At 46.0% G+C, this 19,494-nt stretch overlaps 1 protein-coding gene across 4 annotated transcripts; it reads right to left on the bottom strand.

Moving 5' to 3' along the window:
• Positions 1 to 180: 180 nt before the first annotated feature.
• LOC135237514 (myelin-associated glycoprotein-like) lies at positions 181 to 19,301 on the bottom strand. Of its 4 annotated transcripts, none has more exons than XM_064304704.1 (10): positions 19,212 to 19,301; positions 17,859 to 18,227; positions 16,386 to 16,682; positions 12,554 to 12,811; positions 10,572 to 10,832; positions 9,275 to 9,583; positions 8,381 to 8,480; positions 4,617 to 4,704; positions 3,926 to 3,976; positions 181 to 2,835 (listed from the first exon to the last, which is right to left on the bottom strand). In XM_064304704.1, the coding sequence occupies exons 1-10, from the start codon at positions 19,255 to 19,257 to the stop codon at positions 2,677 to 2,679; spliced, it is 1,938 nt and encodes a 645-aa protein (XP_064160774.1). In that variant the 5' UTR covers positions 19,258 to 19,301; the 3' UTR covers positions 181 to 2,676. The 4 variants fall into 4 exon arrangements, with proteins under 4 accessions (XP_064160774.1, XP_064160765.1, XP_064160782.1 ...); XM_064304695.1 differs by having other exon boundaries at positions 3,926 to 3,982; XM_064304712.1 differs by lacking the exon at positions 3,926 to 3,976.
• Positions 19,302 to 19,494: the final 193 nt, after the last annotated feature.

Raw genomic sequence — 19,494 nt, forward strand, 5'->3', positions numbered from 1 at the left:
AACTCATCCATCGAACCTAAGAGGAGGTTTTCCTCCACAAAAGTTATGCTGGTGGTTCCCATTTTGAGTAACTATGGTGCTTCTACTCAGTTCCAAAAATACATACATGGGCATCTACGATTATGCATGAGTTTAAAGTAACGTTTTTAAAAAAATTAAAAACCACAAGGGACCAGTGGATTTTGGAAAAAGAAAATGTGTTATTTACCAATACAGAAACTCATTGACACTTTCAGATTAATACATTACAGGAATCATATGTACACATAGGCCTACAGGCCCAGTAATTCACACACAAAACACAACAAGATCAGAGCTGTGGTTTGTCTGACATCAAAGATTCCATCGTGTTAACAAAAAAACACAGACAGCAAGTTCCCTAGTATCTCACTTATTTGTTTTGCTTTGAATCTTCTAGATTAGTCTTTTTGAAAAAAAAAATTTTTTTTTTCTTTTTTCTTAAGCCCAGACAAAATGTGAAATCAAAGATGGTGAGCAGCGATACAGCATACAGACTTCAGGCAAAACGATGCTAATTTGCAGATTTCCGAATTTTTTATATTACTTTGTCAATGAAGAAGCAAGAAACGGGCACATTTATAAGGGTTATGGTCACCACACCGTCGTGTACATACATCTCAGCTTTACAGCACACCACATGGAAAAAAACATTAGAACTGACAAAAATGCATCTCCGCGTTTTGTTTTCGAGTCTATAAATAATTAAAACAGAGAGAATTATTCTATGAATTTTTAAATAAAGGAAAAAATGTTACAAATGTATGTATACGCTTATATTTTCAAGGTTCATGTTCCCAATTAAGCAGTAGATTAAAGGAAGGGAATTTTATGGAACGCATTGGAAGATTGGCATTTTTAACACTGATAACATTGTGCAAGGTATTTACATGGATACATGATATCTCTTTACCCTCTCAATGTACTGCTTATTAATGCTTTACAAACTGTTGTTGGAAATATTTATTAGTGCAATAACAGAGCATCATGTTAGAAGAATGTATAAAGTGATTTTACAGATCACAGATATGGCTGAAGTATTCCTTTTGAAGATTTGTGTAACCTAAATATATTCTATGCAAGGTTAAAATATCTAATGTTATCTTATTACACATTGCCCAAAATTGAAAAACACCTCATGGCAGCAGTTAATAAGCAACGGTTATGTTTTTAAAACCATTTTAAAGCCTATTTATAAGATGCACCTTTGGATAAAGGGATAACCAGGCATATACACTTTACACTATTTGCTACCAGCTTTCAGGTACTCCTAAAGTGGAAGAATCAGATATTTTTGAGTGTACTCATTGCCTGGATGAAATGCGCTTTGCTTTGTTGCTAGTAATAAATACACTAAGGAGGTGTTCCAGGTTTTCCCTGAATCTGAGGCAGGTGAAACTATCTCCCAAAAGTGGGATAAGAGACAAGAAAACCAGTAACTTATACTAAAAACGATTCATTTAATGAAAAAAATGTTTTTAGTTTCTTTTGAGAGACAGAGAGAGAGAGATTTGAACCACACACAGCAGGGGCTAGGAGTTCACTGAGGGGTAACTTACAGACATATTTTCATGTGTGTAAAAGTAAATGTGAGCAACGACAATCATAGAAATGTCTGCCCGTGGACGTGAAGGGAGAATGGAGCAGAGGTGTTTTTAAACTGAAGAGTCGCGTTCACCCTGACCAATCAGCACTCCGCAAGTCCTGGCCAATTAGAACGTGACCGCCCCTTCCAGAGATCAACTGCCCTTTACCAAGCAAAAGCTCCCCCCCTCCCCAACATCACACGCACTCCAAAATGCCATCCATCAGCCGTCCCGTCTACACCGATCCACACACACCACCCACCCGTGGGGAAACCACGGCCTCTTACGAGATCACGCGGGCAAACGGGCAGGGGGTGCAGAGGTGACCCTGTCCCACAGAGGGAGGGTGTGCTCGAGGTGGGGAAAAACCTGACACATCTTTTTTGTGGGGTGGGGAGAGGACGGGAGGTGAGGTGGGGTGGGGTGGGGTGGGGTGGGGCGTGCCTCTTGGACCAAGATGGGACATAGGATGTGGAAGTGAAGGTGTGGAAGTGAAGGACATTGTCACGCCCTGGGTCTCTGATGCTGCAACTAACGCCTGACACAGGGGGCGTCGGGGGCAGGACGCCAGATCCTGAGTGGGAGGGGCAAGGGGCGGAGCTAAAGACGATGGAGAGATGGGACGGGACGGTACAGGACGGGACGGGACGGACGCACACGCTAAGAGAGGTGTGAGAAGCGGAAACGGGCAGCCTCGGTCTGGGGTTCGACCCCCAGGCGAAGAACCGGACGCCTTAGCAACCGCACAGCATCGGGCAGGACAACCAGGAGGACCAGCATCTGAAGCTTTTAGACTGTCCAGTGGGATCGCTGCCCCCTGGTGGACGGCTTTTAGACGGCCAGTGCGCTCACTATAACAAAGAGAATGACTGGAGGAAGGACACAGCGTTGCAAATTGGACGTAAAGGGCTGGGTGGGATTTTTGTTGAGGGGGTGGAGGGGGGCGGGGCTGGTGGGGGTGGGGGGAGAGGCGTGGTCAGGGAGCGGGAAGGGGGACTAAAGGAGAGGCAGGAGAAAGGGCAGGGCCTCCTGTGTCACAGACGGGACGGGGGCGTCAGGGGAGCAGTGGGATTCATTTGGCCTTGATCTCGGTGTAGTCGCTGCCGTCGTCCCCCTGCGCTGACGCCCCGTCCCGCGGCCGCACCCCCATGAACTCCAGGGCGGCGTAGTTCAGCTCCTGCCTCTCCAGCGCCGCCATGGCACTCACCGGCTGGTAGTCGCCGTCTTCTCCCTGGGGGGGGGGGGAGGGGGGTGGAAAGCAGAGCGTCAGGAAGACACACACGGGCGGGGCATGGGGTGGGGGCAGGGCACTAGGGTGCGGGTGGGGGTGGGGGCAGGGCACTAGGGTGGGAGTGGGGGCGGGGGGGTTTGGTTTAGAGCAGCGGTTCCCAAACTGAGGGTCATGACCCCACTGATAGGGCCATGGGAGGGGCTAAGACTAGGTATGGGATGATACATAAACAAAAAAAACAGTATATACTAAACCTTCACTAACATTCAGATCTACCTAAACGCTGCACCTGCTGCATGAACTGCACAAGCTTCAATGCTCAGGTACAACGCACAGTGTGGAAGGTGTACAGGTACATTGTACGGTGTGAAATGTGTACAGGTACAGTGTACAGTGTGAAATGTGTACAGGTACAGTGTATAGTGTGAAATGTGTACAGGTAGAGTGTGCAGTGTGAAAGGTAAATTTCACACTTAAGTCAGAGGGTATTTTTTACACAGCTTTTAATGTGTGGGACAGCCGACCAGGTCGTGTATTAGAAGTTTCGTTCTTCAGAATAAAAGCCCTTGAGATGTACCCTCTCATATTCGATGGGGAGGTGAAAAATGCGGCAGACTGAGACCCTCAGTGCTGGATGCTCTCGCGGCTGTAGATAAATGACAAGCCGATACTCTACATGCTGAATGGTCTGTTATTCATAAATCCATATTTTGAAATACATCACGCTCGATTTTACTAAGGGGATGAGGTCGCAGCAAACGCATTCGCTCATTGTGTCGGTCTTGGGCTGTGGGAGATTGGGAATCACTGATAAGGAGGGTATGAAGGAGTTTGGAATAAACTCATCAGTGCGCAGTGAAATGGGACGGCCTATAGAAACAGAAAACTGTTTGTTAGTAGCAGCGCAGAAAAGGAAACCAAAAGAAACGATGGTTCAGTAGATAACGAGGTGGCGCGAATGCACACGATGGTGAAGCAAGCGGATGTCCGGTGTGGAAAGTGCCGAGGCCTGCCCTGGTCGTGTCCGGCTGGGGGGGTGAATCGGGCGTGGACGCGAGCGACGCGGTTGCCGTGGTGACACGAGCCTTACCGTGGAGCTCTCCTCTAGGATCGAGCTAAACTTTGACCCCAAAAGCTCGGTCTTTAGCTGTGCGGAGTCGAGGAGGGGAGAGAGAAACAGAGAGACACAAACGCACAGGAGCGATGACACAGGAGAAAACACGTTTGGAAAAAAATAAATAAAATAAAAAACGGCAAGGAAAAGGCAGGTTGCTATGCCAACATAAGAGGCGTTAGAGGGAGAATAGGATTGGGGGGGGCGGGGTGGGGGCATTGCGTTTCTCTTATATCTCCACAGTGTCAGACTATTATTAGACAGCAGTCACTAAATGTGGCACATTTGCGATCTATACGGCTATTCATTTCCTCTAAACGATACGTTGGTCTGGATTAAATCGACATTTGTGAAACTTACAATTCACGCTACAGGTGTTACTTTCGAAAATAAAGTTTGCTGGGTTAATTTAAGGCGATCGCCAAACTGTGTTTAGTGAGGGATAAAATGACATCCGCCTGGCTTTCATTTTCACGTCACATCACTAACAAATGCTTGAATTGAATCCAGGCCAGTGACAACCATAAAATAAAACAGAAGAAAACAAAAGAAAAATTTTTTAAAAAAATGTTTTAGCATAGCAGACTGCTTTCATTTCAGATTGTGGGCTGTCAAATTATATTTCTATTCATCTTTTTCATTTTTTTTGGTTATTGTCATTTCTCACCACTTTCTTCCTCAGACTCTGTTTGTCCTTCTTGACTGCACTGTAGAACAGGGAGGGGTTCTCCAGCTGCCCCGGGTTTCCATTCTCTCTGGGGGGGGGGGACGGAGTCACATGATCAGCCTCCCCCCATCCGGCCACTAACGGCCACAGATTCTACTGAGCGACCAGATCCCCAGCTCATCTGCATTCTCAACACAGCCGAACGTTCCCTGTCCCAACTGCTGAAGCCGAAACATTCCATTTTTATTAAACTTATGAATATTCATGAGTGGGGGTGGGTGGGGGGGGGCAAGGAGGGGGGTGTGTTCCAAGTGAAGGCTTTTTGTGAATATTCATGCAGTGTAATACAGAGCCTCAACCTCAAATCAGCTGGAATTTCAAAACAGAATTTAGAGATGACGGACAGGATGCAGGAGCTGCCCATCTGGTTAGTCTAAAGAATCTGTGCTGACACCAGGGTGTATTCCTTCAGACTGGCCAATCAGGTACCAAACGAGTCGATCTCCTTTACCTGCACATGTAAACTAGGAAGTGAAAAAAACGCTCAATTCAGTGGTCATTGATAATGGGCCCTAGTACTGTTTCCGTGGTGATAGGTGTTGAAACAAAGCCTTTTCTGATTCGTAAACACCAGTCACATTCCCGTGTTGTTCAGATGACTCATGTAAAGTAAACAGGAAAGTAAACTTAGGCCAACAACCTGTTCGTCGGATGCACGAGGCAGGCAGGATAAGCCTGCTCATTCGTGAATGAATACAAAAATCTGTGGTTTTTTCCTCCTGGATTTAAATTAATTTGATGTATTGCCCTGTTGTTTTGAATCACATTTGCTCAGAAATGCCTGCAGAAATGTGTTTTCTGGTGATCACACTCATATCGAGACTTTCAATTAAGCTGCTAATAAAAGGTGTCTGCTTGAAATGTGAAATATATGAATGAATGCTGGAATAAATGCCAATGTGTCTGAATTAAGGCAAATCTACTAAGAAGAGTGGGCTAAAATTCCTCCACAGTGATGTGAAAGACATTATAGGAAGTGTTTGGTTGCAATCTTTGCTGCTAATGGTGATGCAACCAAAGTGGCGTAGTGTGCTTGTAGAAACTTTGTGGTGACTATTTCACTCTGGTGGTAAGGTTTAACGTGAGGTTTGGATTCAATAGGGCTGGCTGTGTTCAATCAGCTGAATCTAATTATCAATAAATTCAATAAATTATCAATTTAATTAATCGATTGATTGAGTAACTAAGGGGGCAATTGCTTTATCACAAGGATGGTATGGGCGTTATATAACATAACATGACAAATATGCAATAATAGAGGAAATAAGGAAGGGGTCAGATACTTTTTTCACAGCACTGTATATACCACAAAGGATTGAAAGAGGTTCCTAACAACCAACGCTAAAAATAATTGTGGTTCCGAAATTTCTTGATCTGACCGCTTCAATCCAGTTTTTACCAGAGAAATGAAAGTGAAGTGAGTCGCCAGCAGCCAATGAGAATCACCCAGATTTTTTTTTTTTAAACAAGCACCAGCAGGCTACGTCGCCATGGTAACCGATATGGACACGTGAGACCGGAGTAATCCTGTAAACATGAGCCATACTAATGACTCATCGCCTCATAGCTTCCTTAATATTTTAGTGTAAACTAGGCAGTCACATATATACAGTGGGCTCCAGAATTATTGGCACCCTTGATAAATATGCAAAAAAAAGGCTAAAAAAAATGCTAAACTAAAAAATAATACAGTTATTGACATAAGCTTTATTTTCCAACATGTGTAAACTAGTGTGCTTGATTAATGATTCATTGGAATCAACCAAATATTTTTTAAATATTTAAAAAAAATATTTCCCCAAAAAACAGGTTCCACAATTATCGGCACCCCTGGTTTAATACTTTGTGAAAACACCCCTGGCAAAGCCATGACAGCCATGAGTCTTTTCCTGTAATTTGTGATAAGTTTAGAGAACACATTTGGAGGGATTTTTGACCATTGCTCCATGTAGAACTTTTCAGAATCATTGATATCCTTGGGTTTGCGCTTATGGACCCCCCCTCTTCAGTTCAGACCACAGGTTTTTAATGGAATTTAAGTCTGGAGACTGAGATGGCCATTGGAAAACATGGATGTTGATTTCACTTAAGCATTTCTGTTTAGATTTTGATGTATGCTTGGAGTCATTGTCCTGCTGGACGATCTACCTATGACCAAGTCCTAGCTTCTTAGCAGAGACAACCACATTTTCTGCCAGAATTTCATGGTACTTTGTTGAATTCATTGTGCTATTGATCTAAAATACGCAGGACGGAGTGTAGCACAGTGGGTAAGGAACTGGGCTTGTAACCGAAAGGTCGTAGGTTCGATTCCCGGGTAAGGACCCTGCTGTTGTACCCTTGAGTAAGGTACTTAACCTGCATTGCTTCAGTATATATCCAGCTGTATAAATGGATACAATGTAAAATGCTATGTACAAAGTTGTGTAAGTCGCTCTGGATAAGAGCGTCTGCTAAATGATTGTAATGTAATGTAAAATAATGTCCTGGGACCACTGCCAGCAAAACATCTCCAAAATATCAATGACCCATCTCCATATTTAACAGTAGGTATGAGGTGCTTCTCCTGTATGCATTCCTCTTTTGCCGCCAAACATGTCGATGAAGTGTATGGCCAAAACATTCAATTTTGGTCTCATCTGATAATAGCACTCTCTTCCAGTCATAAGGGGTGATATAGCTCAGGAGGTAAGACCGATTGTCTGGCAGTCGGAGGGTTGCCGGTTCAAACCCTGCCCTGGGCATGTCGAAGTGTCCTTGAGCAAGACACCTAACCCCTAACCTCTAACTGCTCTGGCGAATGAGAGGCATCAATTGTAAAGCGCTTTGGATAAAAGCGCTATATAAATGCAGTCCATTTACCATAATTCCAATGAGGTTTGGCAAGCTCCAGATTCTTGGTTTTGTTTGTTGTGCTCAGCAAGGACAGTCTTCGTGCCACCCTTCCAAAGAGTTAGTTGGTATGGAGGTGCCGTTTTATGTTTTTTTGACTTGTTGACCGCAAGAAACAAACCAATCTCTGCAATTCTTAAACAGTGATCATTGGGTTATTAATGGCCTCCCTCACCATCTTCCTCACTGTCCGTGGGGACACCATGCACTTGCTTCCTCTTCCTGGCAAATTTGCAGCCATTCCATATGTTTCACATCTTTTTATTATTGCCCTTACAGCGCTAAGTGGTATGTTTAATCGTGTATGTCTTTTTTTGTACCCATTAACAGACTTGTGACGGCAAATTACCAAATTTACCGTCACAAAAAAAATTGTACTGCCAATTTCATTTTGTTTGATTTTACTTACAATAATTGATAGGGGTGCCAATAATTATGGCACCTATGGTTTTCAGAAAAAATTAGATTACTTAATAAAGAAACATTGAAGCATGAGAGTAAATGTATTGAAATAAAAGTATATAGTTTTCCCATATGTTTGAACATAGCATATAGATTATTATCTGTGTCATTTATTATATGCAGCCTTTTTTCTTCATTTTTATTAAGGGTGCCAACAATTCTGGAGCCCACTGTATATTTCGTAAAAACATCACGTTTTTTCAACAGACGACTGGGCTGAAGTCATCACTAATTTTATGTAGGCTGGCTGTGATTGGCCCTTCCCGACCTCCATAGGCCCCTGACCCACCATGCCGCCCGCCCAGACCCCCCCCCCCCCACCCCCACCCGCCCCCCCACCCGCCACTCACTTCTTGTTGTTACGGCCCACGTATCTCACGGCTGCGATGATGAAAGCGATCACCGCCACTCCACCAATGGTGCCCACGATTACCGCCATCATGTACTTCTCTAAAACACGGGGGGGGGGGGGGAGGAGCACAAAAAAACGAAAACAGAGTGTTACAGTTTGTAGTCCTAAAACCACAGGATCACTTGTCAGATTTCAATGCTTTTTTTTCTCCCCCATAGGGACGTAGTTTTCTGTTCTACGAGATAAATGACACCCATTGATATCTCAGCTGTGGATATCTAAGCTGCTATGTGCTTTTAAAAAGTACATTGCTAACAAGTTGCTATATTGAAACTACCAAGCCTGTCAAGTGCAGGCAGGTTAGTATGGAAACTTCAGTGGCAGTTGCCAGAAGGCGGAAGAAACGTACAGGTTGGCCTACAAAAAGTTGTCATCAGTGTAATACTCTATATGATACACAACGCAAAGACACTCTCTGCTTTGACTTACAGTGGAGGGCCTGTCCTCGATTTAAATCAGCGTGTGCACAACAAGAGCAACAAGGGCTCTAATTTAGCCCAGCCTCATCTTCATGTTACGTTTGTATGAGCACCAGCCACGGCTGTATCCTTAAGATTTTGCTGTGCTCAAGCGCAAGGAGTGAACCAGCGCCGCACTGGGCTAAAACAGAAACCTGCACTCACACCCAGTCTTTTCGGATGAGATTGGACACCCCTGCTATAACGGATTTATCGTCTGGCTATGCTAAACCTGAGCTGGATGTATTCGCTGCTTTCATTACACCAGTCAGAGATGTGAATGCTGTTTTTTTTTAAATCCACCAATCGGATACGCGCTTCTCGCCTCCGAGGGCCAATGGGGTGGGGGGGGGGGGTGCGAGGAAAGCACTCACTCTCCTGCTGCAGCTCCAGGCGCACGGTGTCGGAGCCGTACACGTTGCTGACGCTGCAGTGCACGTTGACCCCGGCCCCTCCGTCGCCGCCCTGGTGGGCCTTTTCCCGGAGCTTGATCATGCCGGTGGTGGTGTGGCCGTCCGTGTGCGCGTAGAAGCTGAAGCGCCTCTCCGACTCGTTGACGGTGAGGTTGAGGTCGGGCAGGTGGAACTCCACCGTGGGCTCGGGGTTGCCCGAGGCGATGCAGACGCACTGGACCCCCTCCCTCACCACCGTGCACTTGGACTCCTCCAGCAAGACCGGAGCGACTGTGGGGGGGGGGGGAGAGAAGGAGGGAGAGAGGGAGGGAGAGAAGGAGGGAGAGAGGTAAGATGGGGGTGACTGACACATGCTTAGCACGTAAGTCTACAGATGACAGACGATACATAGGTCTACAGATGACAGCCTACACATAAGCCTACAGATGACAGCCTACACATAAGCCTCCAGATGACAGCCTATACATTAGCCTACAGATGACAGCCCACGCATAAATATACAGATGACAGCCTACACATTAGACTCCAGATGACAGCCTATACATAAGCATACAGATGACAGCCTACACATAAGTCTACAGGTGACAGACTATACATTAGCCTACAGATGACAGCCTATACATTAGCCTCCAGATGACAGCCTATACATAAGTCTACAGATGACAACCCACACATAAATCTACAGATGACAGCCTACACATAGGTCTACAGATGACAGCCCACACATAAGATGACAGCCTACACATAGGTCTACAGATGACAGCCTACACATTAGCCTACAGATGACAGCCCACACATAAATATACAGATGACAGCCTACACATTAGACTCCAGATGACAGCCTATACATAAGCATACAGATGACAGCCTACACATAAGTCTACAGGTGACAGACTATACATTAGACTCCAGATGACAGCCTACACATAAGTCTACAGATGACAGCCTACACGTAAGTCTACAGGTGACAGACTATACATTAGCCTACAGATGACAGCCTATACATTAGCCTACAGATGACAGCCTATACATTAGCCTCCAGATGACAGCCTATACATAGGTCTGCAGATGACAACCCACACATAAATCTACAGATGACAGCCTACACATAAGCCTCCAGATGACAGCCTACACATAGGTCTACAGATGACAGCCTACACATAAGCCTCCAGATGACAGCCTACACATAAATATACAGATGACAGCCCACACATAAGCCTCCAGATGCGTGTGGGTAGGGGGGGGGGGTGGGGCTCACACTCGACGGTGACGTTGAGCGAGCTGCTGGCTCGCCCGTGCTCGTTCTCCGCTAGGCAGCGGTACACCCCGTCGCTCTGGGGCGTCAGGTCCTCCAGCTCCAGCACCGACACCTCCTCCGCCGTGATGGTCCCCACCAGCACGCCGTCCTTCAGCCAGGTGAGCGTGGGGGGGGGGTTACCCTGCGTTGAGCAGTACAGAGACAGGGAGGAGCCCTCCAGCACCGTCTGAGAGCTGTTCACCCAGGGCTCCCGAGGAGGAACTGAGAGAGGGGGGGAGGGAGGGAGGGAGAGAGGGGGGAGAGGGGGGGAGGGAGCGAAAGGGAGGGGGAGGGAGGGGACGGGGGGGGAGGGAGGGAGGGGAGAGGGAGGGGGAGGGGGGGAGAGGGAGGGGAGAGAGGGAGGGGGTGGAGAGAGGGGGAGGGAGGGAGAGAGAGGGAGGAAGATAGAGGAGGAGAGAAAGAGAGAGAGAGGAAGGGAGTGAGAGACCAAGGGGCAGGGAAAGAGGGAGGGAGAGGAGGATGGGGAGTGAGGGCAAGAGATAGAGAAAGATGGGGAGAGAAAGAGGGGGAGTGAAAGGGACAGAGGGAGGGAGAAAGGGAGGAAGAAGGGATGTCGAGAGAGGGACAGAGAAAAATAATACAGAGAGAAGTTTGAAGTTTGAGGCCAGCACTACAGCAGTGAGTCCCTGAGCTGCTTACATGTAACTATAGTTATAAATCAAACACTTAAGAAAAGAACAGAAAAAAGAAGGAGAAACGAAAGAGTGGGTGAGGAACCATTGGCCGTGAGAAAATATCTGCAGCCAGGACCTCATAGTCTTCCTCTGTGAGAGACGATGGAAGATGAAGTCTCGCCACCCTGTGCACTTAGTCATATTATCACCGTTCCCACTGGTGTGATATTTTTAAAATTACTGTTGGACTTGCATCAGTTGTTATTATTTATATTATCTCTCAAAGGGAAATTTTTTTTTGGCTCATCTAAAATCAAACACTCATCTTGTCCTGACCTTCTCCCGTCTCCTGAACTCAAAGCTAACACTTACTGTTTTCCTAACCCTAACACTACCCCTAAGCCTGTTTTGGACCTCATTTAAACCAATGCTCAAAATATGTTTAAAGTTTGACAGGAAGTCAGTTTCAGCTTCGACAGAGCTCCTCTCTCTCTTTCTCTCCCCCTCTCTCTCTCTCTCTCTCTTGCTCTCTCTCTTTCAATTTAGATGTAGCAAGGGAAGTGTTTTTTTGGACAAGTTCCTTCACACTTCACAGAAAATGACTGCTTTTCAGAAAAACTAGCACTGTACAGGAAGATCATAGATGTGCACTCACTTTAAAAGCCCATATTTTTCATAAAATTTTGTTAAGTATTGGAGACAGTTTTTTTTTTAAGTACAGTACAGTCTTATATCTGAGTCCTTTAAAAACACTACCTGTTTGTCAAGTTAGTAAAGGACCTTTGAATGGGCCTCAAAGAAGATAACAAGGTGTTTCTATAGGGCGAGAATAAACTCAATAGTAATAACATGAGATAATAACATGAATTAAAATAATAAAATATAGCGATAATATTGTCACAGAATTGCAGGGTAAGGTTTGATTTGCCTGCATTCTGCTGAGAAACAGAATGCTATGGAGCCTTTTTACGTGGATGGCTGTGTGTGGAGATGTGATTAAGAGTGAGAATGAAGAGCGAGAGAGAGAGAGACGGAGACAGAGAGAGAGAGACAGAGACAGACAGAGACGGACAGAGAGAGAGACAGAGAGGGAGGGAGAGAGTGACAGAGACGGAGAGAGAGAGAGCGAGACAGAGAGAGAGAGAGATGGAGAGAGACAGAGACGGACAGAGAGAAAGCGAGACAGAGAGAGAGAGAGATGGAGAGAGACAGAGACAGACAGAGACGGACAGAGAGAGAGACAGAGAGGGAGGGAGAGAGTGACAGAGACGGAGAGAAGTTTCCAGAAGGTTGGGCCAGGGGACTCACACTTGACAGCTAGGTACATGGAGCTGTTCATGGTGCCGTATCCATTGTCCCCCATGCAGGTGTACAGGCCCTCTTGGGACGGGTCCAGGCCCTCCAGGACCAGCGTGGCGTTGAGGGCCGTTTCAGTCAGCAGCACCTCCCCCTCGAAAAACCAGCTGACACGCGGGACGGGGTTGCTGTCCACCTCGCAGAACAGGGTCACCGAGCTCTCCTCCATGACCTCCTGGGTCACGTTCACCCACACCGAGCGAGGGGGGTCTGAGGGGGGGGGCAGGGGGGCAGGGGGGCGGGGGGGGGGGGGCGTTTACAAGGAAAGAAAACGTCCTGAGTATATTTTACACAGTAAAATTCAGCTCTCACAGGGTACACATGAGTCCAACAGAGGTTGATTTAACGCTGAATATTTTACTCTGTAGCCCAAGGGGATAACACACTCCACAGTAATTGTTTAAAATGAACTACATGTACTTCATAAAATAATTTCTAAAAAATATTTGTGAATTTAGTGTACTTCCCGTGAAATACAAGTAAAAAATATTGGTCACATTTAAAAAAAAAAAAAAGATCTACATACTTAGATACTTAAGTTTGCATGATAGAATAGGATGCACCATACTTATTCTGATTCAATTGATTCAGAAATAAACTACTCCGTATTTGCTATGAAACAAGTATTCATTGAATACCCAAACCCCTAGAAAATTTGGTCTACTCTCTTGACACAAAGTTCCATCAAATCTGAAGAGCAAGTCATTTACATTTTGAGTCGGTTTGTCGAAGCATATTACATTTTTCTATACAATTTCTTAATTCCCTAAGATAAAGGCTATCTATCTGTAATGTGCCTGTGTTGTTGCCCATGTCTCAGCACAAATGCTGGATTGCTAAAGATGCTTGACACTGTAGCGCCCTCTAGTGTTAGAAGCATGGCATGTCCCTCACATAATACTGAGAAGACTACTGCCACAGTGTCATTCGAGCTTCAATTGCTGGGCAATTGATACTATGAACACTAGAGGGCGCTACAGTGTCACGCATCTTTAGCAATCCAGCATTTGTGCTGAGACATGGGCAATGTCACAGACACATTACAGATAGCCTTCATCTTAGGGAATTAAGAAATTGAAAAGAAGTGATACTATGAGCCTGGCTAGGCTAATGTCGATATGAGACCAAGTACAGCCAAATTATAGGATGAAAATTATATAAATTATATAATGAAATGGAAAATTAAAAAAAATGTATTTTTGTATTTCCAAAGGTTTTGGACTCTCAGAACATAAACAGGCCCATTGTTGAAACTGGAACCAATTCTCAAAATGCATAATGTCAGAACATAAGATTTCCTTTTCCAAAAATAGATTCCCACCAAAATCATGCCGTTCTAAGACAACTATAGTGTCCCTGTAATTGGTTTAAAAAAAAAGATATGAGGGTTCGACTGGGGGAATTCTGTGCTGCATTTGAAAGCTAACAGATCATATCACATTTAAAGCTGCTCCTGCTAAATTGCAGAAATGCAGTCCACACCTCTCACATGCGTTTAGGAATCTAATCTCAGAATTTTAGTTCTACATTTAGCCTCAGTCTTGCCAGCATGACACCTGGAACAGTTTCCCTAAGGAAGAGGACCAGAGTTCCAAATGTTCCCATGTTCTCAACAGCCAGGCCAGCCAGCAAGTCCCAGATAAATAATATGGTTCCGCATTCTTTCTTTTTTGAAGAAGAAGAAGAAGAATTCATCCACAGAAATCTGTAAAACTCTTGAGATGTATGATGATACCATTTCAAATGGGATTATTTTTTTACATTTTTTAAAAATATTTTCTTCAAAAGCCACTGAACTTTCCACAACCGCAAAAATGTTGCCACATGAAGTGATTTGTCTGTACTGTCAGACAGAAAGCAACCTACACAGATAACTCTCATTTTTACAGTTATGACTATTCATGAGCACATGGTTGAATAAGCAAGTATTATGGAAGGTTCATGATCAATGCTGTACTTTCAAACAAACCTAAATGTTGACATAGAAACCCAAATGTTTCTCTGTTTAGCGTGTTTGTGATAGTTCTCAGTGAAAAGCACTATAAAAAAAAGTGAAATTGAAATTGAAAAAAAAATGTATTATTACTAGAATATGCATTCAAATTTAAGAATAAACGAATCATTACTATCAAGATATTGCTTATTTTACTGATAAGAAGATATAAATACATATAAATGTTTAAAATATTTATGCTAAAACCTCGTCCTCTCATTTCAGGACACATACACCTCCAAATGTGTGATGGCAGCTGCTGCTTGTTTTCACTCCAAAGTGTGTCAATAAAGCTTGAGTCTGAGGGGGATGCTTCCCGTGTGGCTTATGGAGACAAACTGCAGGCCTTTGATTGGCCAGAGAGGGTCCCTGGCGCAGTTTGATTGGCCAGAGAGGGTCCATGGCGCAGTTTGATTGGCCAGAGAGGGTCTATGGTGCGGTTTTATTGGCCAGAGAGGGTCCATGTATCCGATTGGCCAGTGAGGGTCTATGGTGCGGTTTTATTGGCCAGAGAGGGTCCATGGTGCAGTTTGATTGGCCAGAGAGGGTCTATGGAGCAGTTTGATTGGCCAGATAAGGTCCATGGCACAGTGTGATTGGCACAGGATAAGACATGGACGTCCTGCCTTCCTGAAATCCCTCCCTTCCTGGACAAAGCCGTGGCCAATTCTGCCCCACCCTGCAGGGCTAGAGTGCTGCTGCCCACCGTCGACATTGGCACAGTCCGGACCGCACGCCACCGTCGACATTGGCACAGTCCGGACCGCACGCCACCGTCGACATTGGCACAGTCCGGACCGCACACCAGACTGTCGAGCTCGCCCACGCGTTGGAAAAGTGTCTTTAAGACCCTGTGAAATCACTTTTTTTCTTTCTTATATACATAGTATACATAAATGATTCGTTAAGCCACATGATAAATATGTACGCTCACTTTCCAAACGTATAAACACGAAATGAATAGCATTTTCTTTCTGATGTACAGGCTCGAGATTTGTGTCCATTCTGAAATGGATATTGACTTCTGGGTGGCAGTCCACCAGAGCTGTGTCGAATACGTATTTGTTTTGGATTCAAATACTTTTCTACGATTTACTGATCTTGTCTGGTGTATTGGAACTAATGAAATACTCTCCAAACTCCGCCTTCTGGTCATACTGGCAGGCTCAATTACACCAGACAAGATCAATAGAGCACAGAAAAGTATCTGAATTCAAAACAAATACGTATTTGACCCGGGTCTGCAGCCCATCAAGCAGGTGTACCCTTGACTGGTGAGAGTGTAAGTCGGCATGTTTCTCACCTAAGAAACATGGTCTACAAAGATCAATGCCAAAACCTCCTGTAATGGGCAGTTTAAAAACTTAAGCTGTTAAACTGTTACTTTCAGGATTAAAAATAAAAAAACTTGATTAAAGAAAATATCAGCTGAATAAAACTGGCTTCATATAATAGTGTTTTCATTAGTCCTTCATTTCCAACATAAATATACAAAGAACTGTGATTTTGACATGGAGTCATGTGGACACCAGAGAGGATCTCCATTAGTGGAGCGTGTTGGGAACAAAAACTGGTACAGACAGAAGGTATCCACCAATCACGATCGCCGTTGCTCAGTTTCTTATTACCAACGTACTCTGTGATTGGTGGAACTCCGCTCTGATTCCTGTGTGAAAACGGCATGACAAGTGTGTCCGTCACTCGGGGAGGGCGTCACCGGAGCGGAATGCGGGTGCCAGACAGGTGATTGGTGGGGGGGGGGGGGGCGGCAAGGGGGGGGGGGGCACTCACACTTGACGTCGAGGGTGATGAGCCTCTCGTAGGCGAAGGTGGTGTTGGGGAAGTGCACCCTGCAGCCCAGCATCATCCCGTTGTGCATGGGCCGGGGGACGAAGGCCAGCGTGCTGGACAGCACCGCCGTGTTGCTCTCCTCCAGGTAGTCGGAGCTGAACTGCGGGTCGGGCAGGTACTCCGCGTGCAGCCAGGTGATCTCGGGGCTCACGTCCGGGCAGTTGTCCGGCGCGTAGCACGTGAGCTCCAGGTTCGCGTTGCTCACGATCTCCTCGGGGACGTCGATGTTGGGCTGGTCTGGAGACGGGCGGGCGGAGAAACGGAGAAACGGAGAACGGAGCGAGAGAGGGCAGGAAAGAGGGATAGAGAAAGAGGCAGAAAGAGAACGTGAGAGAGGGGAAGGGGGTAGGGAGTGAGTCTCTGGGCAGGTTTGGCTGGACGCAGAGTGGTGAGTAAGAGTGTATCTGGAAAGGCTTTCCGTGGGTGGGACTGACACACACACACACACACAAACACAAGCACACACGCACACACACACACGCGCGAACACGCCTCTCTGAACCGTTTCCAGCTCGAAAAACCTGGTCCTTATGGTCTCTCAGCCAATCGGCCAGAAACTGAAAGCCCACTCACAGCATCGAGCTTCCAGCCTCTATCGGCGAGCGAGCTCGAACGCAAACAGCACATTTTACCCAAAAAACACACACGTGTGTCATGCACACAGCAGGTTATATAACCATTACAGAAGCACCAAAATAAAAAAGAGAGCCCCAAACCATCTAACCGTGTATTTACCAAACGCAGTTACTCCTGTCTGAAGAAGGGATCTGAGCTTTCTCCATCTTTACCTGATTAATCGGGGAATTTTAAGGCTGATTATGAGACTCACCGTTTCTGAGGGCCACTGCTGTGGGGCTTTATTGTAGATCATTCCCTGCTCCAATCAGCTGCTATAAAAGCTGTGTGTGTGCGTGCAGGTATGTGTGTGTGCGTGTGTGTGTGTGTGTCTGCGTGCGTGCATGCGTGTGTGTGTGTGTGTGTGTGTGTGTGCACGCATGCGTATGTGTGTGTGCATGCGTGCGTGCGTGCATGTGTCTGTGTGCATACATGCATGTGTGCATGTACGTTTGTGCGTGTGTGTGTGTGCTCTGTGTGCATGCGTGCGTGCGTGTGTGTGTGTGTGTGTGTGCGAGTGTGTGTGTGTGTGTGTGTGCAGTGTGTGTGTGTGTGTGTGTTGTTGTGTGCGAGTGTGTATGTGCGAGTGTGTGTGCGAGTGCGAGTGTGAGTGTGTGTGTGTGTGTGCGAGTGTGAGTGTGTGTGTGTGCGTGTGTTTATGTGTGCGTGTGTGTGTGTGTGTGTGCATGCCTCAGGGATACCCAAAGCCTTCTGTCTCTGGCTTGAGACTGTCTCCCAGTCTGTGTAAACCTCACCCTCCCCCCTCCCCCCACCCGGGGAGGAATGAAGGTGACTCACCGAGCACCTTGAGCTCGGAGAAGTCCGGGTAGGTGAAGATGTTGGCGCCGCCGAGGTCGGCGCGGAAGTAGTAGCGGCCGGCGTGCTCGGTGCCCACGCTGCCGATGCGCAGCGTGCAGTTGCGCTGCGCCAGGTCGCCCAGCAGCCGCGTGCGGCCCTTGTAGCTCTCGTGCACGATGTCCGTGCGCGACTTGAAGACCACCGGCGGGAAGAACTGCGGGTACGGCTGGCCGAAGTACCAGATGCCGTGCACGCCCCGGTAGGGCCGCACGCCCGAGGGGTACATGAAGGTGCACGGGATGACCACGCAGGAGTTGGTCATGGTCGAGATGTCCCGCGGCATCCAGACGTTCCACTGGGAACTGACGTCTGAGAGAGAGAGCGAGAGAGAGAGAGAGAGGGGGGAGGGGAAACGAGAGGGGGGGGGAGGGAGAGAGAGAGGTTTTTAATTTCTGTACTTTGCTGTTTCGATTGTTTGTTTTGTTTTCATGTGGCGGTTTTGTTTTCGGTTGTTGTCTTCTGCTGTAAAGTGTTTTTCGATGTTTTGAAAAGTGCTTTAAATAAATGTATCATTATAATTACTATTATTATAATGAGAGAGTTCCGGTAAAAGTGAAAATAAGAGAAAAGAAAAGAGTCAGAGGAGAGAGAGAGAAACAGACAGATATTTTTAAGTGACAGGAAGGATTGGGTGTTTTTATTTTACTGTCATCCATTGATTTAGATGCTTAAGTAACACAACACTGCTTTGAAATGCAAATAGAGTATGCTGGAATTTACATTTTCAGAGAAGAGAGAGGGAAACAGATGGTGGGCGAAAGAGAGAAGACTGATGTTTTTAATTTGTTTTAACAACAGTTCATTCGGCTTATTGCTCAACCAAATCGTTTTAAATACAAAGAGACAGTGGTCAGCAGAGTCAATATGCTCACAATATATTGCAGAATAACAGCATTCTCATAAAGTAACTCTTAACCGTTGTTTTGAGACGTGAATAAGACTCCCACAGTGCAGGTGACTGAATGGGAGAGCTGTAACGCTATAAAATTGGGTATATTTAGTCTTCCACCCCCAGAGAGGGTGAACACCTTGGCCAGCCTATAACAGCGCATCGAGGGTTGGCATCAGTTCGATTTAAAATTAGACGGTTAAGGAAACAAACTGAAAATCTATTCACCGGAAGAACGCACGTGATGTTCTATGGTGGTTTTCCAGGGGATTAATTAAACTGCATCTCGTTCCGAGGACTGACTGAATTGAAATGGAACTGAGCCCGACTCCACCTGAAACGTGAAGGGAGGGAGGGGGAGAGGGAGGGGGGCGGGGGGTGTTGGGGGTGAGTTCTCTTCTTACCTTTAATGATCATCAACAAGGGCAACAGCAGCTGAAGGCACCACATATTGTCTGGGAGGGAGGGGGCGGGGGGGTCAGTGGACCATAGACTTCTGAAACAGAAAACACACAGACGACATCGTCAGGCCCTGTGACTGGGTTACCGTTTAAAACACAAATAAACATCAAATAAATCAAATAAAAGCACATTCCACGGGCCTAGAGAAAACAGAGAACAGGACATACTTCAAAAATGTTTTTTTTTTTTAAATTATTTTTATTTCATCATGTCCTTTATTTATAA

This window comes from Anguilla rostrata, chromosome 1 (assembly GCF_018555375.3).
Source record: "Anguilla rostrata isolate EN2019 chromosome 1, ASM1855537v3, whole genome shotgun sequence".
NCBI lineage: Eukaryota > Metazoa > Chordata > Actinopteri > Anguilliformes > Anguillidae > Anguilla > Anguilla rostrata.

Bases quoted from the DNA above. Each gene is read 5' to 3' on its own strand.
- LOC135237514 (XM_064304695.1), bottom strand. From the start codon at position 19,257: ATGTGGTGCCTTCAGCTGCTGTTGCCCTTGTTGATGATCATTAAAG. The intron at 18,228-19,211 runs GTAAGAAGAGAA...TCTCTCTCTCAG, and splicing joins CTTGTTGATGATCATTAAAG to ACGTCAGTTCCCAGTGGAAC. The intron at 9,584-10,571 runs GTGAGCCCCACC...CCCCCCCCACAG, and splicing joins GCTCAACGTCACCGTCGAGT to TCGCTCCGGTCTTGCTGGAG.